Source organism: Pipistrellus hanaki, assembly GCF_964339955.1.
Source record: "Pipistrellus hanaki genome assembly, chromosome: 11".
Taxonomy (NCBI): domain Eukaryota; kingdom Metazoa; phylum Chordata; class Mammalia; order Chiroptera; family Vespertilionidae; genus Pipistrellus; species Pipistrellus hanaki.
Window position 1 is genome coordinate 34,957,273 of NC_140513.1, and position 19,652 is coordinate 34,976,924.

Sequence of the window (19,652 nt, forward strand, 5' to 3'; positions counted from 1 at the left end):
CCTCATGGGCCAGAGAGCTGTCATTTAAAAAGAATATTCCTTCTGCTCTGGCCAGGTGGCTCAATTGGTTGCAGCATCGTCCTGTATATCCAAAGGTTGGTTGTGGGTTTGATCCCAGGTCAGGGCTTGTATAGGAGGCAAACGATTAATGTTTCTAAAATCAATGGGAAAAAATATATCCTAGGTGAGGATTAAAAAAATGTTAAAAAGAATATTCCTCCCCTTTCTGTAGAGCTGGAAAAAAGGCCAGGGCATCAAATGGATCTTTTTGTGGGAGGAAATAGTACCACCAAAAAATGTATCCCAAACTTTACCCTTTGCACTCCGAACCATTCTGGACATTGGCTACCAGCTACTCGACGCTACTTTGCGGCGGAAATGTGCATTGAAATAATTCCCCGTAATCACTAATAAACTGCAATGTCCCCTGAGAGGGGACATCCGAGTGATATGCTAGAATTCCGATGTCCCCTGAGAGGGAACAGTGAAGTGCAAAGCGTTTAAAAGCTGCCTCATTTTCTAATAAAGGACATTACTTCTGAGGTTGGCATTCATCCAGCTGGAGACAGAGGTGGCACTGTGTGAGAAGGGAATGAACCAAGTGGGATGTGCAGGAGAGGGCATCACTGTGAACTCTGAAGCTTTCTGCTTTTTCCAGCATCTAGGAATGGTCTGGTTAATGGAGCTGGTCCTGCACATCTGTGTTCTGTCCGTGATGAATCAGCAAGTTTAGACCTGTGCTGTCCCACCTGCTCAAGCATTGGAGCTCCTAGTGTGGCTAAGGAATGGAATTCTAAATTTTACATATTGGCACTTAGTTCAATTATTGGCAAAATTTGGAGTAAGTCTGGAATAGAACAACTCAGCTACTTCAACTAAAGTTTATAAAATCTAAATACAGATGGAAATTATTGTTTGAATTGAAATGTGGTTTGGGGTAAAATCCATACCAGATTTCTAAGACTTGTTACAACAACAAAAGTAAAAAAAACCTTACTAAAATTCTTCTATACTGATCACATGTTGAAATGACTTTATTAAAATAATTTCTTTTTATGTGGCTATAGGCACATTTAAAATTAACATGTGGCTCTCATTTCTATTGGAGAGCACTGGTTAACTTAAATAATCTTTAAAAAATCTTTTAATTTCTCATGGACCAATTATGTGTGTTAGATACTGGACTAAGTGCTTTGTAAATGTCATCATAGTTAATCCTTATCATAATCCAGAACACAGGCGTTATCACCATTTTATAGATGAGAAAATTGAAGCTCAGAGTGGCTAAGTGACTCAGCCAAGGTCACACAGCTAATAAACAGCAGGGGTGGGTTTGAGTCCTCATCTATCTTCCTTCTTTTTATTATACCAATCTGCCCCTTCTCCAAAAAGAATTAGGCTGACTAGACTGATATTTGTCAAAACTGTCATGAGATCAAAGGTGCTAAACAAACTAACACTGAATGCATTTATGAAAAGTAAAAAATGCTGTTGCAATATTACTAATGTGAAGAGCTACCTGACTGACCCTGCTTATTTCACCTCTAATCAAAGGTGGAAATAGAAGTACCATCAACATTTAAAAGGCACTGAGTGCAGCAGAATTCCAGCGCTGTGCAAACTCGGGGGTCCAGCTCCTCACTCAACATAGGATGGTTTGACCCTCTCTAATCAAGAGACCTAATTCATTTGAGCTGCATCTTGTTTTCCTACAGAATCTATCAACGACAGTAAGTACTCTCAATGTTGTCAAAAGGTTCTGTGACTTTAAGCAAAACAATGTATATAACAAAATCAATTTTACTATAGGCTAATTGATATAAGCCAGAGCTATTCCAGGACCTGCTGTATCTGGCTTTAGCCATGAGCAAGTCATCCATTCCAGGAAAATATCTCTCGGTATTAAATCTATATGCAGATGATGGCATAATGGAACGAAGTCTGAAGTCTGAGATCCTTAGAGAATGACTGGCTATATGGCAAGAATAAAGACAAGGGGATCATTTCTGACCATCAAAGGAAAGAATCAGAGGGATCAAATGTAACTCGGTATTACCTAACCAGTAATCTTTGACTGGTGCACTGCCAGTTAAAAAGTACAAAGAAAGCCTCCGAAATGGCCATTTTATTTACTTATAGCAGAGCCATTTTTTTTTTCTAAAAATAATTTTATTTTGTTTATAAAATAAAATTATCTTAGCCAAGATGGCATCCAATTTTTCACATATAATGCAAATGGGAGTCAACTCAAGGGTGATGGGAAAGGGTTATTTGTACTGAGACGCTCCCTGGCTGTGTTACTTATGCACACCTTCACCATCTTACCTTAATCCATCCCTACATTCTGTACAATTGTGGGAGTCAGTACACGTCTTGCAGTTTTCACTGCATTTCCGGCAAAGATTTTTCTCTGTTAAAAAACAAAGAAGTTATAAATTAGTTGGTCAATTGGATTCCATAGAAGCATGTGCAGATGTTCCAATGTCTGCTAATGTATGCTCTAGTGCACACGGCCTTGAACAGAAAATTGTAAGCAAAGCCCTCAATCAACATGTGCTATCACTTTTTAGCAAAGCAAATTAGGGTAGGAATTGTAGCACTGACAAATACCTTAGAGTTACCTACCATTTTGCAGATAAGAGAACTACAGCCCATTTAATTCTTAGTTGCATAGTTCATTAGCTTTTCCCCTCCTCTTCCCATTTTCTCTCCAAGCAGGGTTTTCTAACTTGCAACAATGAAAAAAAATCCCACTAATGTCAAGGCTGAGAAGCAATGCCTTTGGCCAGGGAAAGGAACAGCAGGCTGCCATACTCACAGCTTGTAGGACTACTCTGATGAACTGTACTACCCCACAGTGCGACACCCTTGTTAAGACAAATGATGGAGAATTCAAAAATAAAGCAAAAGATACCTGCAGCCCTTTTCAGGGCCACACCAGAGCACTAACAAGTAGGTATACCCAAGGATCATTTAATTCTATAGAGAATGTAGTTTTGTCTGTTTACTAATGATGGTTAAGTAGTCCCCAAACTCTATGAAATACATGCTAATTTACAGATTTTTTTTGTTTGGTAAACTTGGAAATGATAAGTCTATTTGAAATAAAGAACCCCAACATTCTAGTTGTATCGATAGGCATGTTGGAAATCATTTGTCTCTAACTCACCAAATGGATTTTACTTTGCCTTTCCTAGTGGACTATAATCCCCAGGAGTCTGAACCCATTTGTTTCCCTGTAGGTTCACTCATTAATGGGTTAAGTAAGTCCTTGGCATGTGCTCATTCTTCACTTACATGAAGGTCATGTTTTCTAAAGTTTTGAAAAGTATTCTTTGGTATCACACCATCCTGTTTTCTTTGGTTAGTGTGCAGAAAAGAGCAGGCCCGGTCGCTGTCCTATGAAAGCCTACTAAGACGGTTGCGAACTTGGATTTCTTATCTGTTTCCACCACCCTAACAGATAAGAGTGAGTCAAGATGCCTGAACTGTTTGCATAAAACAGTATGGTCCACAATGAACCTCTTCTTTCCTTATAGGAGTCTGGGAATTTTGGTAAGGGCCGGGCAGAGGGTGCCTTCATGACCACACCACAATTAACAACCGCAGTACTGAGTCCCAAGGAGTTCCCTTGTGGAGTACATTTCACTCATGTTATCTTTGGGGAAATGAAATGGCTCCACTGGGACAAAACTCTTAGAACTTGGGCCTGGTTCCCAATGGACTTTGAACCTTTTCCCTCTGCTGATTTACTTTGCATTCTTTTGCTGTAATTAATCATAACTGAGCACGCACGCACAACCATATATGATGGGTTTTATGGGGATGCCTAAGTCACTGAACCTGGGGGTGGGCTTGAGGACCCCCAAACACAGTTAGTCGCAGGCCTTTTTTTACAGAAACAGTTCTAAATTGTTCTCTTTAAAAATCTGATTAGATCCTACTTGATATTAAGCAAGGCCTAGATTTCACAGGGAGGAATATTCCTCCCAACATCACTCAACTGAAAACCTTTCATTTGTTCTCTAAAGCCAGCTATTCGGCGTGAACTCACTGGTGTCCTGGTACGATCCGTTAGGGCAGTGAGGGACACAGCTGTTGGTCTCTTCGTTCAGGAAGTAGCCGTGTTTGCAGGACAGGCACTGGTCGCCGTGGCTGCCGAAGCAGGACTCGCAGTTGGGAGCACACTTCCTGCACCGCTTCTTGTCGGCGTGGTAGTGGCCCGAGGGGCAGCTGGAGACACAGACCCTGCATGGGGAACGATGAGAAAGAGGGGTGGCATCACCCGTGACCGGGTCTTCGGTCTCAACACCCTTTTTAAACCATGATGGTGAGTAACGCCACAGCCAAAGGGCCCAGTTCTGTTGGTGCAGCATTTTCCTGTGTAGGGTGCTAATGCAGTCACACAATACCAAGTTCAAGTAAGGTGTTCTAGCTCTTTAACAGGAATGATGGTTAGAAACTGAGTCTCAAAGGGAAGGTTATAGCATTGAGTTAAAGGGGAAAAATAAGATAAAGGTCACTTTTGTGCATAAAGGTCACTCATAACAGGTTACTTACATTTTGGTGTGTTTGTCACACGGACTGTATGTGGGTGGTGGTGGTTATATGCTGTTGTCTTAATATAAATCTATTTAAATGTATGTTGCTTATTTATTCATTCAACAAATATTTATCAAATACCAACTAAATGGCAGGCTTCGTATTAACAAGTCTAGGAGATAACAGAGGTGCTGAGTGGCCCAGGGCTTTTCCTTTGAGGAATTTAAATTCCAGCAAGAACAGGAACTAGAACATGTCTGTGTCGGTTGGGGTGACTGGAGTCCCCACAAGTCAGCTCCTTGGAGGGAGCAGTGGCAGGGATGTGAGTCATGGCCTCTGTTGGGACAGCCACTGTCCCATGGCCCTGCCCTTAGACACAGATCTGCAGAGCAAAAGAGTGAGGAGCAGGGACCAGTGGGAAAGCACATGTGGGAAAGCACCTGTTTGGCCCGTGCACTGGCATGAAGGGAAAATGCTAGAACACTACCTCGTACTCACTTTACAGCGGCAGTGGAACTGACATATTATGTTTCAAATAATATTTGTATTCTGGAGAATAGCAACATATTTGATTGAACAAATATACTGTGAATATTTGCTTTCCTGTTTAATATGAAGCACAGGTCCCAGTTAGGGAACAAAATGGCCAATGCATGATTGCTCGATAATGAAACGTGGTGAATTGTTAAAATAAAGGCCTCTTACTTAAGTGAAGCTTTTCTGGAGACTTGGTACCTCCCCCTGAGATGGAAGTAGATTCTAGTCACATGTACGTGTCGAATTGCATGAAGTCTTCCTTCCTCTGTCTAGAAATGTTGGTGTTCTTCAGGGTTCCTCAGAGAATCACTGTTCATCTTTCTGGTGGTTTGGGGTATCTGTAGAGCTCTCCCTCAACACTCCATTTCAAGTGACTCAATTCTTTTTTTCTCTGCACTTTGTAACTCGCTATCAGTTTCACAATTCTGAATTACACAAGGAGGCATCTTGTGCAGCCTATTTTCTGTGCTTTTACATCCTGATGGGGAACCCATAATGCCTGGCCCGCAGTGACCCTGTGGGAATTCCTGGATATGCTGAGGGCTCCTAACTTGGCTTCTCTCTTACCTGGTGTTGTTTTTCAGCTTGTAGTAGTAGTGCAAACAGTCGTTGCAGTGGTCCGGTCCAGGCCCATCACAGCCGACCTCACTGCACTCAGGGTCGCAGGGACCTTTCCAGAAGAAATTAGAACAACATTTAGAAAAAATGGTTTTAAGTAGGTTGGCATAAATAACATATTTTTTTCTTACAAAGGAGGAATAATGTTCAGAGTAACTGTAAGCTCAGAGACTTTTTTGGGGAAAACTTCAATTACCTAAGTATCAAGACTGGAAATCCTAATCATGGCCTGGTCTTTAAAGCACGTATGGATGCTTTGTAGGAGATAAAAAGTGTTTCAGGAATCAAATGAACAATGCCACTGTAGTAAGTGGAGAAAACCATTTTTTATCGTTGCATAATTAAACATGCAAACAATAAAAAAATGTTGGACTTACAGAAGAAAATGAGAAAAAAAGTGATTATTCAATGCTTGGACCAGATTGCCTGTTTTTTCCAAGCATGAAAGCCAGAGAATATCTGAGATACGATAGCTAGCAAGAAACAGCATTATGGCACAGCTTATCAGCTTCTAGTCCTGGATTACAAAGCAGGTACTTCAGGCACAGATAATAGATTTAAAATTGCATTCTACTCACAGGCCAATGGGCAACTCAACAAAAGAAAATTACACATTCCTTTTAAAAATGCAGTGAAGGTTCCTAATCTCTTGTTATGTGTTCTTTAGAACTACAGAGAATGCAGTCAGGAAAAAAAAAAAAAGTCCAGAAAGATGGAACTATTGGATTTGGTGAAAAAAGCGTTCTAATAATGGGGGACAATTATAAACATTTTGCTCTACTGAACTAACTCCCTTTTTCCTTGTTCTCCATATTTTCGGACGTTTGGTCTCATAATCGTCAAACTCTTTCCCATTGAAAATTCATCTGATTTTAACTAGTAATAAACATAATGCATGAAATATACAAACTATATGTCAGTGGTGCCAGAAATGTTTTAATAAAACCTAACTTTATTTTAATCAAAAGGACTTACTGTTGAAACGTGGCTTCCTTTAACCATTATGAGACTATGTTCTACAATTACTGCACCATGGAAACATGACACGGAACTGGGGAAGAATGACTAAAAATCCGGTAGTTAGCACTAATTTTACCGGTGAAAAAACAATTTTCCAAGAGTTACAATGACTTGCCCAGGAGCAGACAGCTAAAAGAGTTGGGATCAACATACATCCTGATTTTCAGTTCATGTCTCCTACTTAGAGTAAGTCATCTACTAGAGATGAACGGAAATGAGTCATTTTGAAATATATTTCTGATAAATTATGCTGTCAAATGACTCTTGTGGTTAATCTCTATTTTCCTAAAAGCCTTAAAATTGACCTCTCAACTAAATTCCATAGCCAGTCCAACTTGGGACAGGTTAGCTGTCTGCAATGGTACACAAGCAGGGGGTGTCTCTGCCATGTAAGGGTTGACATTCAGCCAGCACTGGGTTCCACAGTCCCTGGAATTGAGTGTACAGTACAGGAATCTGGCTGAGCTAATGCCATCTGTGCCTCTAGCCAGCCTGACTTCTTTAGAAAGGTAAAAATCACAAAGAAAAGGAGTCACGTGTGGCCCTAAATATTCACCAAATGATTTTTATAATTACCACCACCCCAACAACAACCCATTTTTTCTTGATATGTGCCAAAGGGCCCTGCATGGTAAGTTCATATGCTGTGCTGATTCTTTTATAATTTTAAACTGTCCCAGATGCAAATTAGCATTTTAGGTTGCAAGGTGATAATGAAATAATTGTTTTTGTTCTCACATAAGTGCCAGCATGGACATTTTAAAGATGTAATGAGAAAAATTACAACTGTGTATGTATAACTGTTCAGAATTTTAACATTTCCAGAATTTGAATTGGAAACATCCCATAAGGCACATAGCAATAAGTTACTATTATGCTCCAGTTATGGTTTTGGATATACTTTCTTCTATCAGAGAATACAAAATTGTTTACTAGCTACAATATGCATAGTAATGTTACAAGCTCTAAGCAAAATAAGATAAAATCTAGCTCTGGCTAGTTGAATTGGATTGAATTATCCAAGCTTAATACTGACTCTGAGATATTACCTGTTTAGAATAGAAGGAAATACATACATTTAAGATATCCTTTTAAGGTGGTTAATATAATACTTTTATATTTTTATCTTTAGTATCTAAAAAAAAAATTTCTCCTCTAAAGATATATTAAACTATTTACCAACAGTCCTTCATTAGAAGAAGCTTTGTACATTGTGTTATATAACATATCCCAGAAAAATTGAACACGCCTGGAAAGGGCAGCCAGTGCAACAAGACAGAAATCAGAAATACATTGGGAAGGAGAAAAAAAATGCAGATGATATGGCCATAGTACCTAAACTGCCCCAGAAAATCAATTCTAAAACTATTTATAAATTAGTAAGAGAAATTACTAAGAGTTAAGCAAAAATGTTCAGATAGATATACGATAAATATGCAACAGCCAGATTTCCTATAGTAGGTAGAAAATATGGAATATTTTCCACTAAAATAGCAACAAGAAAAACATTACATAAAATTAAAAGATTTCTTTTTAAAACACAGCACAAACACTAAATTTCAGAAGCAAGTGATAATTGAGAAAATGTTTTCAGCAAATAGGAGACAGTCTGAGAGACAATAACATACAAAGAATTCTTATAAGAAAATTGCTGCCACTTTGAATAGAATGGGTAAAAGAGAGTTGTATTTAATTCAGAGAAGAATTATGGTTAAATCCTCACATAATGTTGTTGATAGATTCTTGGAACTGCAGCAAAATGACATGTAAGGAACTCAATTTTACCATAGGCTAGGTAATATATAAGCTATGTTCCTACATCATCTCATCAATGTTATGTAATTAATGAAATGATGTTATTTGAGGACCTGCTGCACAGACAAAAAATGTTTAGATATATTAGAAAAGTTATAAAAAAGTCTTTTCTATCCACAATTTTCACAGGATGAGTGCAATAAATGCTCTCATATCTGGCCACAGTGTAGACTGGTACATCTTTGTCTAGAAGGCAACATGACAAAACATATTGAAGCCCTAAAACTGGTTAATCCCTTTGATTCAGTAAGATGCAGTCATTCTCAGAACAGAACTATATTATTAAAAACCAATGAAAGATATCAACCAAATTGATAAGTGATGATATTCATCCAAACCTTGTTTAAACTTGTGTAAAACTCTAAGAACACTACATATACCAGATTATGGATTACAGTATAGTCATAGGAAGGACAATTATGCTGTCCTTTAAATATGTGTCCTAAGCATATTTGACTATTTGAAGAGTATGAAAGGATATGAAAACTCTCTATATAGTGTGGGTTAGCTTTGAAGAAAAACATGGATAACTGAATATGAGTATAAATATACAAATATTTGGGGGGATAGAAATGAAATATATCAGAATATGGGTGGAAGTTTATCTCTGCATGGTGGGAGGATGCATGAGAGATCCCTCCTTAGCCTTTCTTTGTTCCTGGTGGAAGCCAGCTCACCTGCGTAATCCTCTGTACCGTAGTCATCGGTGGGGTCTTCGACTCGGCTGTAGCGGACACGTTCCACTTTAGGAAACTCGTTGGTTGGTGAGTATGGCTGCACGGAGGTGCCATAGAGTACCAAAGACCATTCTTTCAATTTACCTAGGGAAACAATAATGGAACCGCTGCACGATCAAATACTCACTCTTTAGCCTTATAATTCCTTTTCCCCTAAGAAAAAGCATCAGTAGGATTATGGGAGACAGATTCATATGAATCATTACATCAGATACTGGGCTAGAAATACACATTTACTACTGTTTGTAGAATTAATGCACTATAATTCACACACTATGTTTGTTGGTTTTTTGTTTTTTTTTTGTAAATACAAAAAACAAAACATAAACCACACAAAACAATGAACGATATTGACAAAGACTGATAAATGAGATATTCAGGATAGGTCTTGATTTAATCAGCATTTATAGGTAGACTAAGAGACAAACACACCTCAGATTGCTGGGTTGAATTTCAAATAACGGGTATTTAAAAGAATCCCAGAATTTTACAGAGATTTGTTTTTCTAGGTATAAAAGTCTTATTTGAAAAAAAATTTTGGGCCCTGGTTGCATGCTTCTTTGGTTGGAATTCGTCCCATACACAGAGAGGTCAGTGTTTTGATTCCCTGTTAGGGCACATGCCTGTGTTTCAGGCTCGATCCCTGTAGGGGGCATGCAGGAGGCAGCTAATAGATCAATGTCTCTCTCAAATAAAAAAAAAATATTAAAAACATTTTTTTGTGTGTTATCCGACATATAAATAAGACAAAAACAATGACTTTGTTCCACATGATTCCTGAAGCAGTAATTCAATCTTTAGAATACATCACTACTCAATTATCCTATAGACCTGATGGCCACTAGATACATGTGGTTATTTAAATGAATTAAAATACAGTTCCTTAGTCACACTAACTACATTTCAAGGGCTCAATAGTCACATGTTGCCAGTGGCCACTATAATGCAAGCATAGATGGAGAATACTTCCTACATTGGAATGTTCTACTGAGGGGTTGCAATACATTTTCTGGTCAAGGGTGCCTTGAGACACGAGATAGGTGTTTAACCTCATCTGGATAGTACGCTCACAAGGGACATTTCTTTTAGTTTAGTCCGTATTTGTTAATTTATTTCCTAGATGTATAAAATTAAAGTCTTTACTGCAACCTCCCCACCCCCAAACTGCCCCCAGGCCATTAAGCTTAATAACATTCACATAAGAATCAACCATAAGCAGAAGGTATTAATAAAAAACATTAAAAACACAGAAAAATGCTGACAGAACTACCCTTAGGAACCTCCTCGCTCCACACACAGTGGCCTAATACAGAGTCCAGGCGTGGTTTAGAGCAAGGGCTCTCCCACAGCAAGACAATAGTGAACTTCAGGTGTCATCTAATTCATCTATTAGCATCTATATCATCATCTAGTTGATGCTTATCATTCCTAAGCTTACTAAATGCCAAGTTTTATCACATTGTTCATAACAACTGGGATGTAGCTGCTTGAATTCCCAATATAGTTCATGTAAACACTGATGAGGAAACTGGGGCACAGAGGTTGATAACTTTCCCAAGGGCAGTGAGAGGACAGATTAATATTAAAACCCTTCTAGGTGTTCCCGTTGAAGAGGGCGATGTAGGAAGATCCTGATGCACTTCCTCCCACAGTTACACCAAATTGACAGCTACATATGGAACAATTTCCTCTGAAGGTAACCTCAAAACTAGCATTCCTATGCATTAGGCAAATAAAATAAAAAAATCCATATTCAAGTGGGTAGGGGAGGCTGAGACACAATCTCACCCCTGGTGTGATGAGAAAGTGGAGGGAACTCAAAACCCCAAGCTGCTCCATGTGGAACAAAAGGTTTAAATCCCACATTGAGCACCCCAACTTTTAAGACCAGCACCTGAGGGCTGAGACCCACAAAGTTATAGCAACTGAGAAGCAGTTCCTATAGGTTCCAGCAGACTCACCCACTCCAGGGTGTACCACAGGGGCAGCCAACAGAAAAGCATCTAGATTTGCAGTGAAACAGGCTTATTTGCTTATCTTAAAGCATCTGCCTGGGGAGAAGGAATCTAATTTAATAGCATCTGGAGGCCTACTGAATACTCTCCAAACAGGCACCATCTTTGCACTCTCTACCTCACTCTAGCTCATGGCATCTTCAAGAAGAGAGCTTAAAGTCTTGTCAGGCACTGCAATTTTTGTGGCTGCCACCCACAAAAAGTGGCCAGCCGGGGTTATATTTTCAGGTCTCCTAGGACTGTAAACAAAATTGACAAGTCTCTAGTTAGACCCACTGAGGAGAGAGAGAAATCAAGAAAATAAAATCAGAAATGAAAAAGATGTTATAACTGATACCACAAAAATACAAAGGATCATAAAAGACAGTAAACAAATTAGAAACAAAAGAAATGGATAAATTCCTAGAAACATACACCATACCATAACTGAATCATTAAGAAATAGAAAGTCTACTAGTAACTGACCAAATACTGGGAAAGAGATTGATAACATAGATGTAAAAATCCTCAACAAAATTATGAGCAAACTGAATTCCATAACATATTACAAAGATCATACACTATGATCAAGTAGGACTTATTCCAGGGATGCAAAGATGGTTCAACCCATCAATGTGATACAAAACAAAGGATAAAAATCATATGATTACCTCAATAAATGCAGAAAAAGCACTTGACAAAATTTAACATTCACTTCTGATAAAAACAAAACAAAACACACAACTCTCAATAAAGTAGATATAAAGGGAACAGAAGTAAGGCCATAAGGCAGCTAACATCATATTCAATGGTGAAAAACAAAAGGCTTTTTAAGGTCAGGAACAAAACAAAGATGTCCACTCTTGCCACTTTTAGTCAACATAGAATTGGAAGGCCTAGCCAGAACAGTTAGTCAAGAAAAAGCAATAAAAGACATCCAATTCCAAAAGGAAGAATAAAACTGTCACTATTTGCAGATAACTACACACACACACACACACACACACACACACACACACACACACACTCACACTAGAGGCCTGGTGCATGAATTCATGCATGGGTGCGGTCCTTTGACCCAGCCAGAGATGGGGCCAATCAGGGCTGCAGGAGGTTGGCCCGTGGGGGGATAGGGCCTGCAGGAGGTTGGCTGTGGGCACACACTGCATTGAGCGTCTGCTCCCTGGTGGTCAGTGCGTGTCATAGCAACTGGTTATATATATATATATATATATATATATATATATATATATATATATATATATCCCTAAAGACTTAACAAAAGAGCTTCTAGAACTATAATTCAGTCAAGTTGCAGGATATAAAATAAACATACAAGAAAATCTATTGCTGAGTTAGCTACCTTGCTCAAAATTCCTGGAGACTCTGACCAATTCTGTGTGCCCATCTCCCAGCCTCTGTTTCCTTCACTCACAATGGCTATTTCAGATGTATTGCTTGGTTTTCATGATGGCACTCACAGTTAATAAGCTGCTGAGCCTTGCTACAGAGGAAACTAGATTGATAGGTAGGTAGGTAGGTAGAAGAGGGACAGATGTAGATATATAGGTGATATACAAATTACTGGATGTCCTACCATGCTGAGTGGCAATTTCCCCCCCTCGTTTGGAGAGAAAAATTAGCCCTGGTTTTTCAGTAGATTGACTGATGTAATCTCCCTTGGGGAATCTGTTAAGAGCTGAATTAGTCCTGGGCAGAGCAATTCTGGTCATGTGGTCCACATGACTCTTAACATGATTTGAGTCTCTCCCTGAAGACCTTTTTAAGCTGACACTATCACTAAACCCCAAAAAGAGGGCAGCAGTTCTCACTAATCAGCAGAGAAACTGCAATGTGATATTACCTCATACTTGCTAGAATGACTATTATAAAAAAAGACAAGAAATAACAAGTGTTGGTAAAGATGTGAAGAAATGGGTACCTTCATGCACAATTGGCTGCAATGTAAATTGGTACAGCCACTGTGGAAAACAGTATGGTTTCTTTAAAAAAGTAAACATAGAACTACCATATATATAGTCCAGCAATTCCTCTTCTGGGTATTTATACAAAGAAAAATTCAGACAACAATTTGGAAAGATATATACACCACATGTGAAGGTGTATGTATCACATGATTGTTTATATGTGTTTATTATAAACTAGAGGCATGGTGCACAAAATACATGCACAGGGCGGGGGAGGGGGTCCCCTCAGCCCAGCCTGATGTGTAAAATTGCATATACAGTATTCTGTGCCACACTGTTTTCTGACATTTGCACTGGGTCAGCACACTGGTGTCCATGAGGTTTGCCCTCTGCCAGCTTTTCTTTGGACTCACTGTGACTGTCCTTTTCATAATCAGGGTGCTGTATAATCTCAGAATTCCAAGAGGTGTGTGATAAGTAAGAAATGAAAGACTGCCTATAGATATCAATGCAAAAGAGAACCCCTTTTCCCTATAGCACCTCTCGAGTGTACAAATGGAGCATATGACCCAAGGGCATCGTAGGAAATCCAATCCATGGTCAGCCTAATAGCTGGTTTATTTAATTTATAATTATTTTAATTTGAAAATTTACCCTCCTAAATGCTCTGAAGCAGGGGTCTTTAAACTTTTTAAAGTGGGGGCCAGATCACGGTCCCTCAGAGAGCTGGAGGGCCGGACTATATGAACTACTAATTCCTACTGTAACACCTCGGCTGCGCTCACTGCCCAAAAAACCTGGCGGGCCGGATCAGACTCCTCTGCGGGCCGCATGTGGCCCGCAGGCCGTAGTTTGAAGACCCCTGCTGAAGAGTGCTGTCTCATAAATGATTACATCCCTTCGTGCCATTTCTGAAGTGCTTCCTAAGTCCACTGAGAGGGTCTTTTTATTTTTCACTTACTATGTCATTTTATTTCCTTAGAACCCCCGCCACAGGTTACATAAAATACTGCCATGTTTGGGCCATCATTTTTCCCCCTTCCATATCACTTTTTCTACTTGCAGAATTTGATTGGCGATTTTGCAATTGATACTGCAACTGTGCCAGGAAATAGCAGTTTAAATACAGAATGAGAAAAATTCATTCTACTTGCTAATATAAATGCAATCTGCCCAATACAGAAAACCTGAAATAGATTTAATGTGTAACAAAACAAAAAAACTGCTCGCCGAATCTTTGTATAACATACAAAAGCTAAGAAACAATAAACAAGTATAATTTTGGTTTGGAGCTAGGAACTACTATTTGGAAATGATCCTACCATTTAACTGGGCTAGAAAAATTGTACACCTCCAACTGAATACCTAACAGGTTAATAAGCATTATAGAGAGACCTTCCACCTGAGTGTTCACCATAGAAAGGACAGAAATGTGTGCGTGCACCCACATACCAGTAACAGCATTAGAGTGCCTCTCTTCTGGCATAAAAGAACATCTCTAAAATGACTGGAAGTGACAGGTTAAATGCGATCATTTAAAAAGTATAAGGAGCAGCCAGTGCCACGAAACACACAATCTGGATTTTTCTGGGCCATTGCAGAGGGCTTTCAACACGGGGAACCAGAGGGAACTAACTGTACAGACTCTGAACTCCTCGAGGACGGAGAGATTTATATTCCGAGCCGCTGACCCTTGCACACAAATGTCAGGTCATCCGGCAGGGTGCCCTCAGGGCAGCGTGCTCTTGCGGGCAGGGGAGGACCATTTCATCACTGACATCCTTCAGAATTGCTGGTTCATGGTGATAATAAAGAGCAGTCACTTTACATTAGTTTTATACCGCCTTAAATTCTCATTAGAAAATGCAACCCTTGTGTCCTTACCCTAAACCAGCTGTCACCAACCGTGGTCTGCGGACCATTGGTGGTCGGTGAAGCCCAAAAGATTGGCGACTGCAAGCTGCAACCCCAACCCCTTCGTACCCAACCGCCAAGATTGTCAGTGTCTATTTCTCTGGGATCTCCCGCCACATAAAAGCCCTGTAGTGACAACAGCTGACGGATCCACTGGGAGCAGCCTTTGGCGAGGGCAGCACAGCCAGTCACCCCCACAGCAGGACAGTAGCATGGCTTCAGAAGAGAAGAGGAGAGGAGGACAGGAGAGGAAAGGAGAGAGCAGGTCCTGGGAACTAATTATATGATGAACCAGTGAAAGCATCCAGAAACCAGGATTTAGTTTATCTGAATGTTTTCTACCAACCCTAACCTTGTTGACAAACATTTGATTTCTGGATAAAACCTTGCCAACCATTATATTCAGGCTGCATGCTGGAGGTGAGCTGGACCCAGAGCACCTTGTGACTTTGCTACCATGCTCCTTTTAACCTCTCTGATTATGGGACCACTGAGGCCACACAGATGAAACCCAGCTCAGAATCAGGGAAAAGATGGCCAAACTGTGTGATCAAACATGGGCCTCTCAGAATGAGAAACTGACTGGTGGGCCAAAGTCTGGTAAATGCACATTCGTATTCACCCTGTGCTCGGCTGGGGACCTGCTCCTCCTCTACCTGTAGCCCCCTGTACCTGAACGGTACACACTCTTTACAATTAACTACAGAATGTCTGGGTTAATTTATTCTGCTATCAGAAAAGGGCTGGACTTGGATGTCAGTCCTAAAATCACTCTGAGGCCTGATTCTTCTGCAGGGGGATTAGACAGCACACTGAGAAGCATGAGTTTTTCAGACAATCGAACATGTGTCCACGTCTGGGTGGGAAGCTGGGTTCCTTATCACACAGATCATTTCCCACGGAGCCAAGTACTCCATAGGGCTCCATCACGGGCAGTATGGGCTGCTGCAAGGAACTGCTCCCTCTCCAGCCCATGCTGCATTGGCATTTCCCCTCCCCCACCTCCCACACACACATTTTTAAGGTTAGAAATAGCTTCCATGGAGAGGGAAATAGGTCACCCGCAGCAACAGGAGTCTGAGGTCAACTGAAAAGACCTTCGTTAACATAGTAATTGCCATGTTTTGTTTCTTTTAACATATCAAGTAATTTTCCTTTTTCCTTAGTTTTGGGTTCAATACCATCATTCACTTTCTTTAGTGGCAACCGTTGAGCTGGCACAGGCCAGCCCAATGTCTTGCCTGCATGGAAACAATGTAGAGTAAACTCAGAAAAAAGGTAAGGAAATGTGTGTCCTCCTATAACCCAGCAATTTAACCCAGTGCAGGTGGACAAGGCTGGCTAGTTTATGGACAAAAAAAGTAAGGGGAGCTGGTAGAGATATGATTCTTATATTTTGAAATATCAATCAATAGCTGTCATGTTCTACCCTGTACTCATATCTAAATATTTATTCTTTGTTTCTTATCCTTGAATTATTACCTCTGAAATCATAATCTTGAGAACTAGGATACATGCAAAACTCAACACACAGGATCACATGAAAAAGAATGATGTTGATATATGAGTGTGAAACACTCCTTGGCCGACATAAACTCATTTTTTTTTACACAGCAAATTAAATTACAGACAAAGTTCTCACCTGGAGTCTTGAAGTTCCTCAGCTGGGAGGGAGTGTCGTAGACTTCAAGGATCCAGTCACCGGCGGCTCTTTCTCCCCAGCAGTGAATAGTCATGAACTCCCAGTTTTTAAATCCTTCCATGGAGTGGTCAAAAAGCCTGAGAGAGAACCATAAAACATTGTTTTAGCTGTTATTTATCACGTCAACATTATGATCAATTATCTTTTCAAATCCATCTGCATGTTTGCCTCAAAACTGGAGGCTATATTCATTGTGGACATCACTGATTAGTATATACAAACATGTATCATACATTGTTCTCCCCCAGGGAACCAGGCATGGGCTGTCCATGCAATCGCAAATTTAGAAGGCACCACCCCTGGAGAATCAGGAAAATTAGGTTAAGACTTGACCACAAGATGGACTGTTCCACGTGTTGAAGATGTGGTGCAACTGGCACTCCTTACACCGCTGATGGGAATGCAAAATGGGCCTGCTGCTCTAGAACAGGGTCTCGGTTCTTACCACACAACTCAACACCCCCCTCCTATATATCTACCCGAGAGACTGAAGACATGTCCACGCAAAGGACAACATGTGAATGTGCACAGCAGCTCTATTCAAAGCAGTCATGAGCTGTTAACAATTCAAATGTCCTTCAACAGTAATAAAAACTAATGAACTAGTAATACCACGAATGAATTTCAAAAGCATTAAGGTGAGTCAAAGAAATCAGACACAAAAGACTACATTCTAGAAAAGGTAATAAACAGAAACAGCTCAGTGGTTGTCACAACTGCGAGGGAGGTGAGTGGGCTATGGTGGAGGTTTTAAGCGTTGATGGAACTGTTTCACATTTTGAAAGTAATGGTGCATGGTTATACAACCATATAGGTACGTTAAAACTCACTGAATTGGTTACATTAAGAAGTGAATTGTATGATATGTAAATTACACTCAGTCAAAAGGCTGCCCACTCATCATCTCCAGTTTAGGAGTCATTCCTCAGATTCCAGCCTAGACTCTGATCTTCCAGCCCTTCAAATGAATTTTAAAGACATGCTTTTATTGATTTCAGACACGAAAGATAGAAACATCAATGATGAGAATCACTGATCGGCTGCCTCTGCACGCCCTGCACACCCCCCTCCCCCCCCCCCGGGATTGAGCCTGCAACCTGGGCATGTGCACTGACCAAGAATTGAACCGTGATTTTTTTGTTCCTGGGTTGACTCTCAACCACTAAGCCCCACTCACCGGGCCTAGTGATTTCCTAAGGTTTTAATTCCCTACATGAAATCCTCTCCTACTCGAAATAGCTAGCATTGTTTCTTGTGAAGTAATGCCGAGGTTTGCAAAATATGAGAAAGTAAGGAAATAGAATCCTCATTAGATCAAGAGATATCAATAGATCATGTGTAAAACTAACACATCAAGAAATCGGCCTATCATGTATATAGGCATATCATGTACATCTGACTTCCCGAAAACACAGCCAACAGATTCCTGTGGAGATGGGGCCTAGAAGGTGAAAACTAAAAGATGAGACAAGTATCAGATATTTTCAAATAATTTTTCTTTTTAAAATCATGTGCATCTATTATTTTTATTAAAAAAAAGAATGAAATAATCTGAGAGCCAGAGAGGTGGACCGAGAGGGAAATACGTCTAGCACTGTTTTAGATACAATGATGCCCAGTTACTGGGCCATCTCTGCACTTCAGTGGAGGCGAATGCAGAGCTTATGGTGAGTGGATATTGATGGTGATTTTATGTTCACTAAGCAAACTGGTGGTGATAATTTGACATCCTATGTAGTTCTCCCTTCTGGGGTAAAATGTGCCCTTTTAAAAACAAAAAATAACTAGTTTACTCTCCTTACAACATAAATATACTAAGACTCTAATTTTTTCTTCTTAAAAAAGCATACCACAGAGGCTCCTTCTAAAATGCTAGCTGGATTCAAAAGCAGCAAGGCTGGGTGACACAGCTGTAGGTTGTGTTAGGTAAATGGCTGATACCTAGCAGTATTCCCAGGAGAAAAACAATAAACAGGAATATGACTTGCTGCATGTTCCTGAGCCCTTGAAACAAGAAAAATGAAAATTATTTAGCAACATTCTCTCAGTGTCCCATGTCAGAAACTCTGGGAAAGGCTGAGTTAAAGTTGAACAGGTTTCCTTTCTGGAGGACATCTCAGATCTTTGGGGTATTCAGGTATGTCATGGTAATCTCCATAATGGGGTTACTGATAGACAGGGATTTTCAAACCTTACATGGGCACTAAGCCCCTTTCTCTTTAAGAATATCTGTATGCTATCTGTAAAGTTTAGCTCTGAGCAGAGAGGGGTCTGCTATTTCAATGAGGACCTCACTGGGTCTGGCAGCTTTCCCTCACCATGACAGGCATGGGATTAGTGGCTCCTTATATGAATGTGTCCGCAGCTGTACTGGATCTCCTATGCAGTGAGGATGGTACGTTTGATGGAGATCCTACAAGTCACGTGCTACCATCATAGGGCTCATTTACAAGGTTATGGCTTAAAACGACCTGGCCAGGAAGAAATTGCTGAGTCACTGCAGAACTGACTTAATATACACAAGAGTTCTTCACGTTAAACCCGGAAAATATGCACGCTGGGAGACATAGAGGTGGGGGAGAGGAGCTTTTCACGTTGGCAGAGACACGTTACTAACGGGAACATGTTGACACAGAAATTGAGGAAAGCAGAAAACCAGTCTAGAACCACTTCCTAGCCCACAGTCTAAGTTAGGCGCTCATTCTTGGTGGCCATTGAGCCATCTGAGGGCACTGAAGCAACCACTTGTCATACCTTCCTAAGAGTGCCAGACTTCAAAGCAATTCCCAAACAGTTTATAGACAGAACATCTGGCTGCTGGCCTCACGTCCAAAAACGACAGAGG

The 19,652-nt window shown here is 40.3% G+C and overlaps 1 protein-coding gene and 1 long non-coding RNA gene across 2 annotated transcripts in view; one reads left to right on the forward strand and one right to left on the reverse strand.

Annotated features, from left to right (window-relative positions):
* LOC311630441 overlaps window positions 1-1,757 on the forward strand; it is a 119,943-nt gene extending 118,186 nt beyond the window's left edge. The window contains exon 4 of the long non-coding RNA XR_014796380.1: window positions 1,555-1,757. This is a non-coding gene — a long non-coding RNA (uncharacterized lncRNA). The remainder of the gene's footprint in view (window positions 1-1,554) is intronic.
* Window positions 1-19,652, reverse strand: part of LOC311630430 (proprotein convertase subtilisin/kexin type 5) — a 274,874-nt gene that overhangs the window by 13,292 nt on the left and 241,930 nt on the right. The window contains exons 13-17 of the mRNA XM_084899423.1: window positions 16,748-16,884; window positions 9,210-9,353; window positions 5,647-5,749; window positions 4,055-4,248; window positions 2,326-2,410 (exon numbers count right to left, since the gene is read on the reverse strand). Coding sequence (XP_084755549.1) covers window positions 2,326-2,410; window positions 4,055-4,248; window positions 5,647-5,749; window positions 9,210-9,353; window positions 16,748-16,884 — 663 coding nt within the window. The remainder of the gene's footprint in view (window positions 1-2,325; window positions 2,411-4,054; window positions 4,249-5,646; window positions 5,750-9,209; window positions 9,354-16,747; window positions 16,885-19,652) is intronic.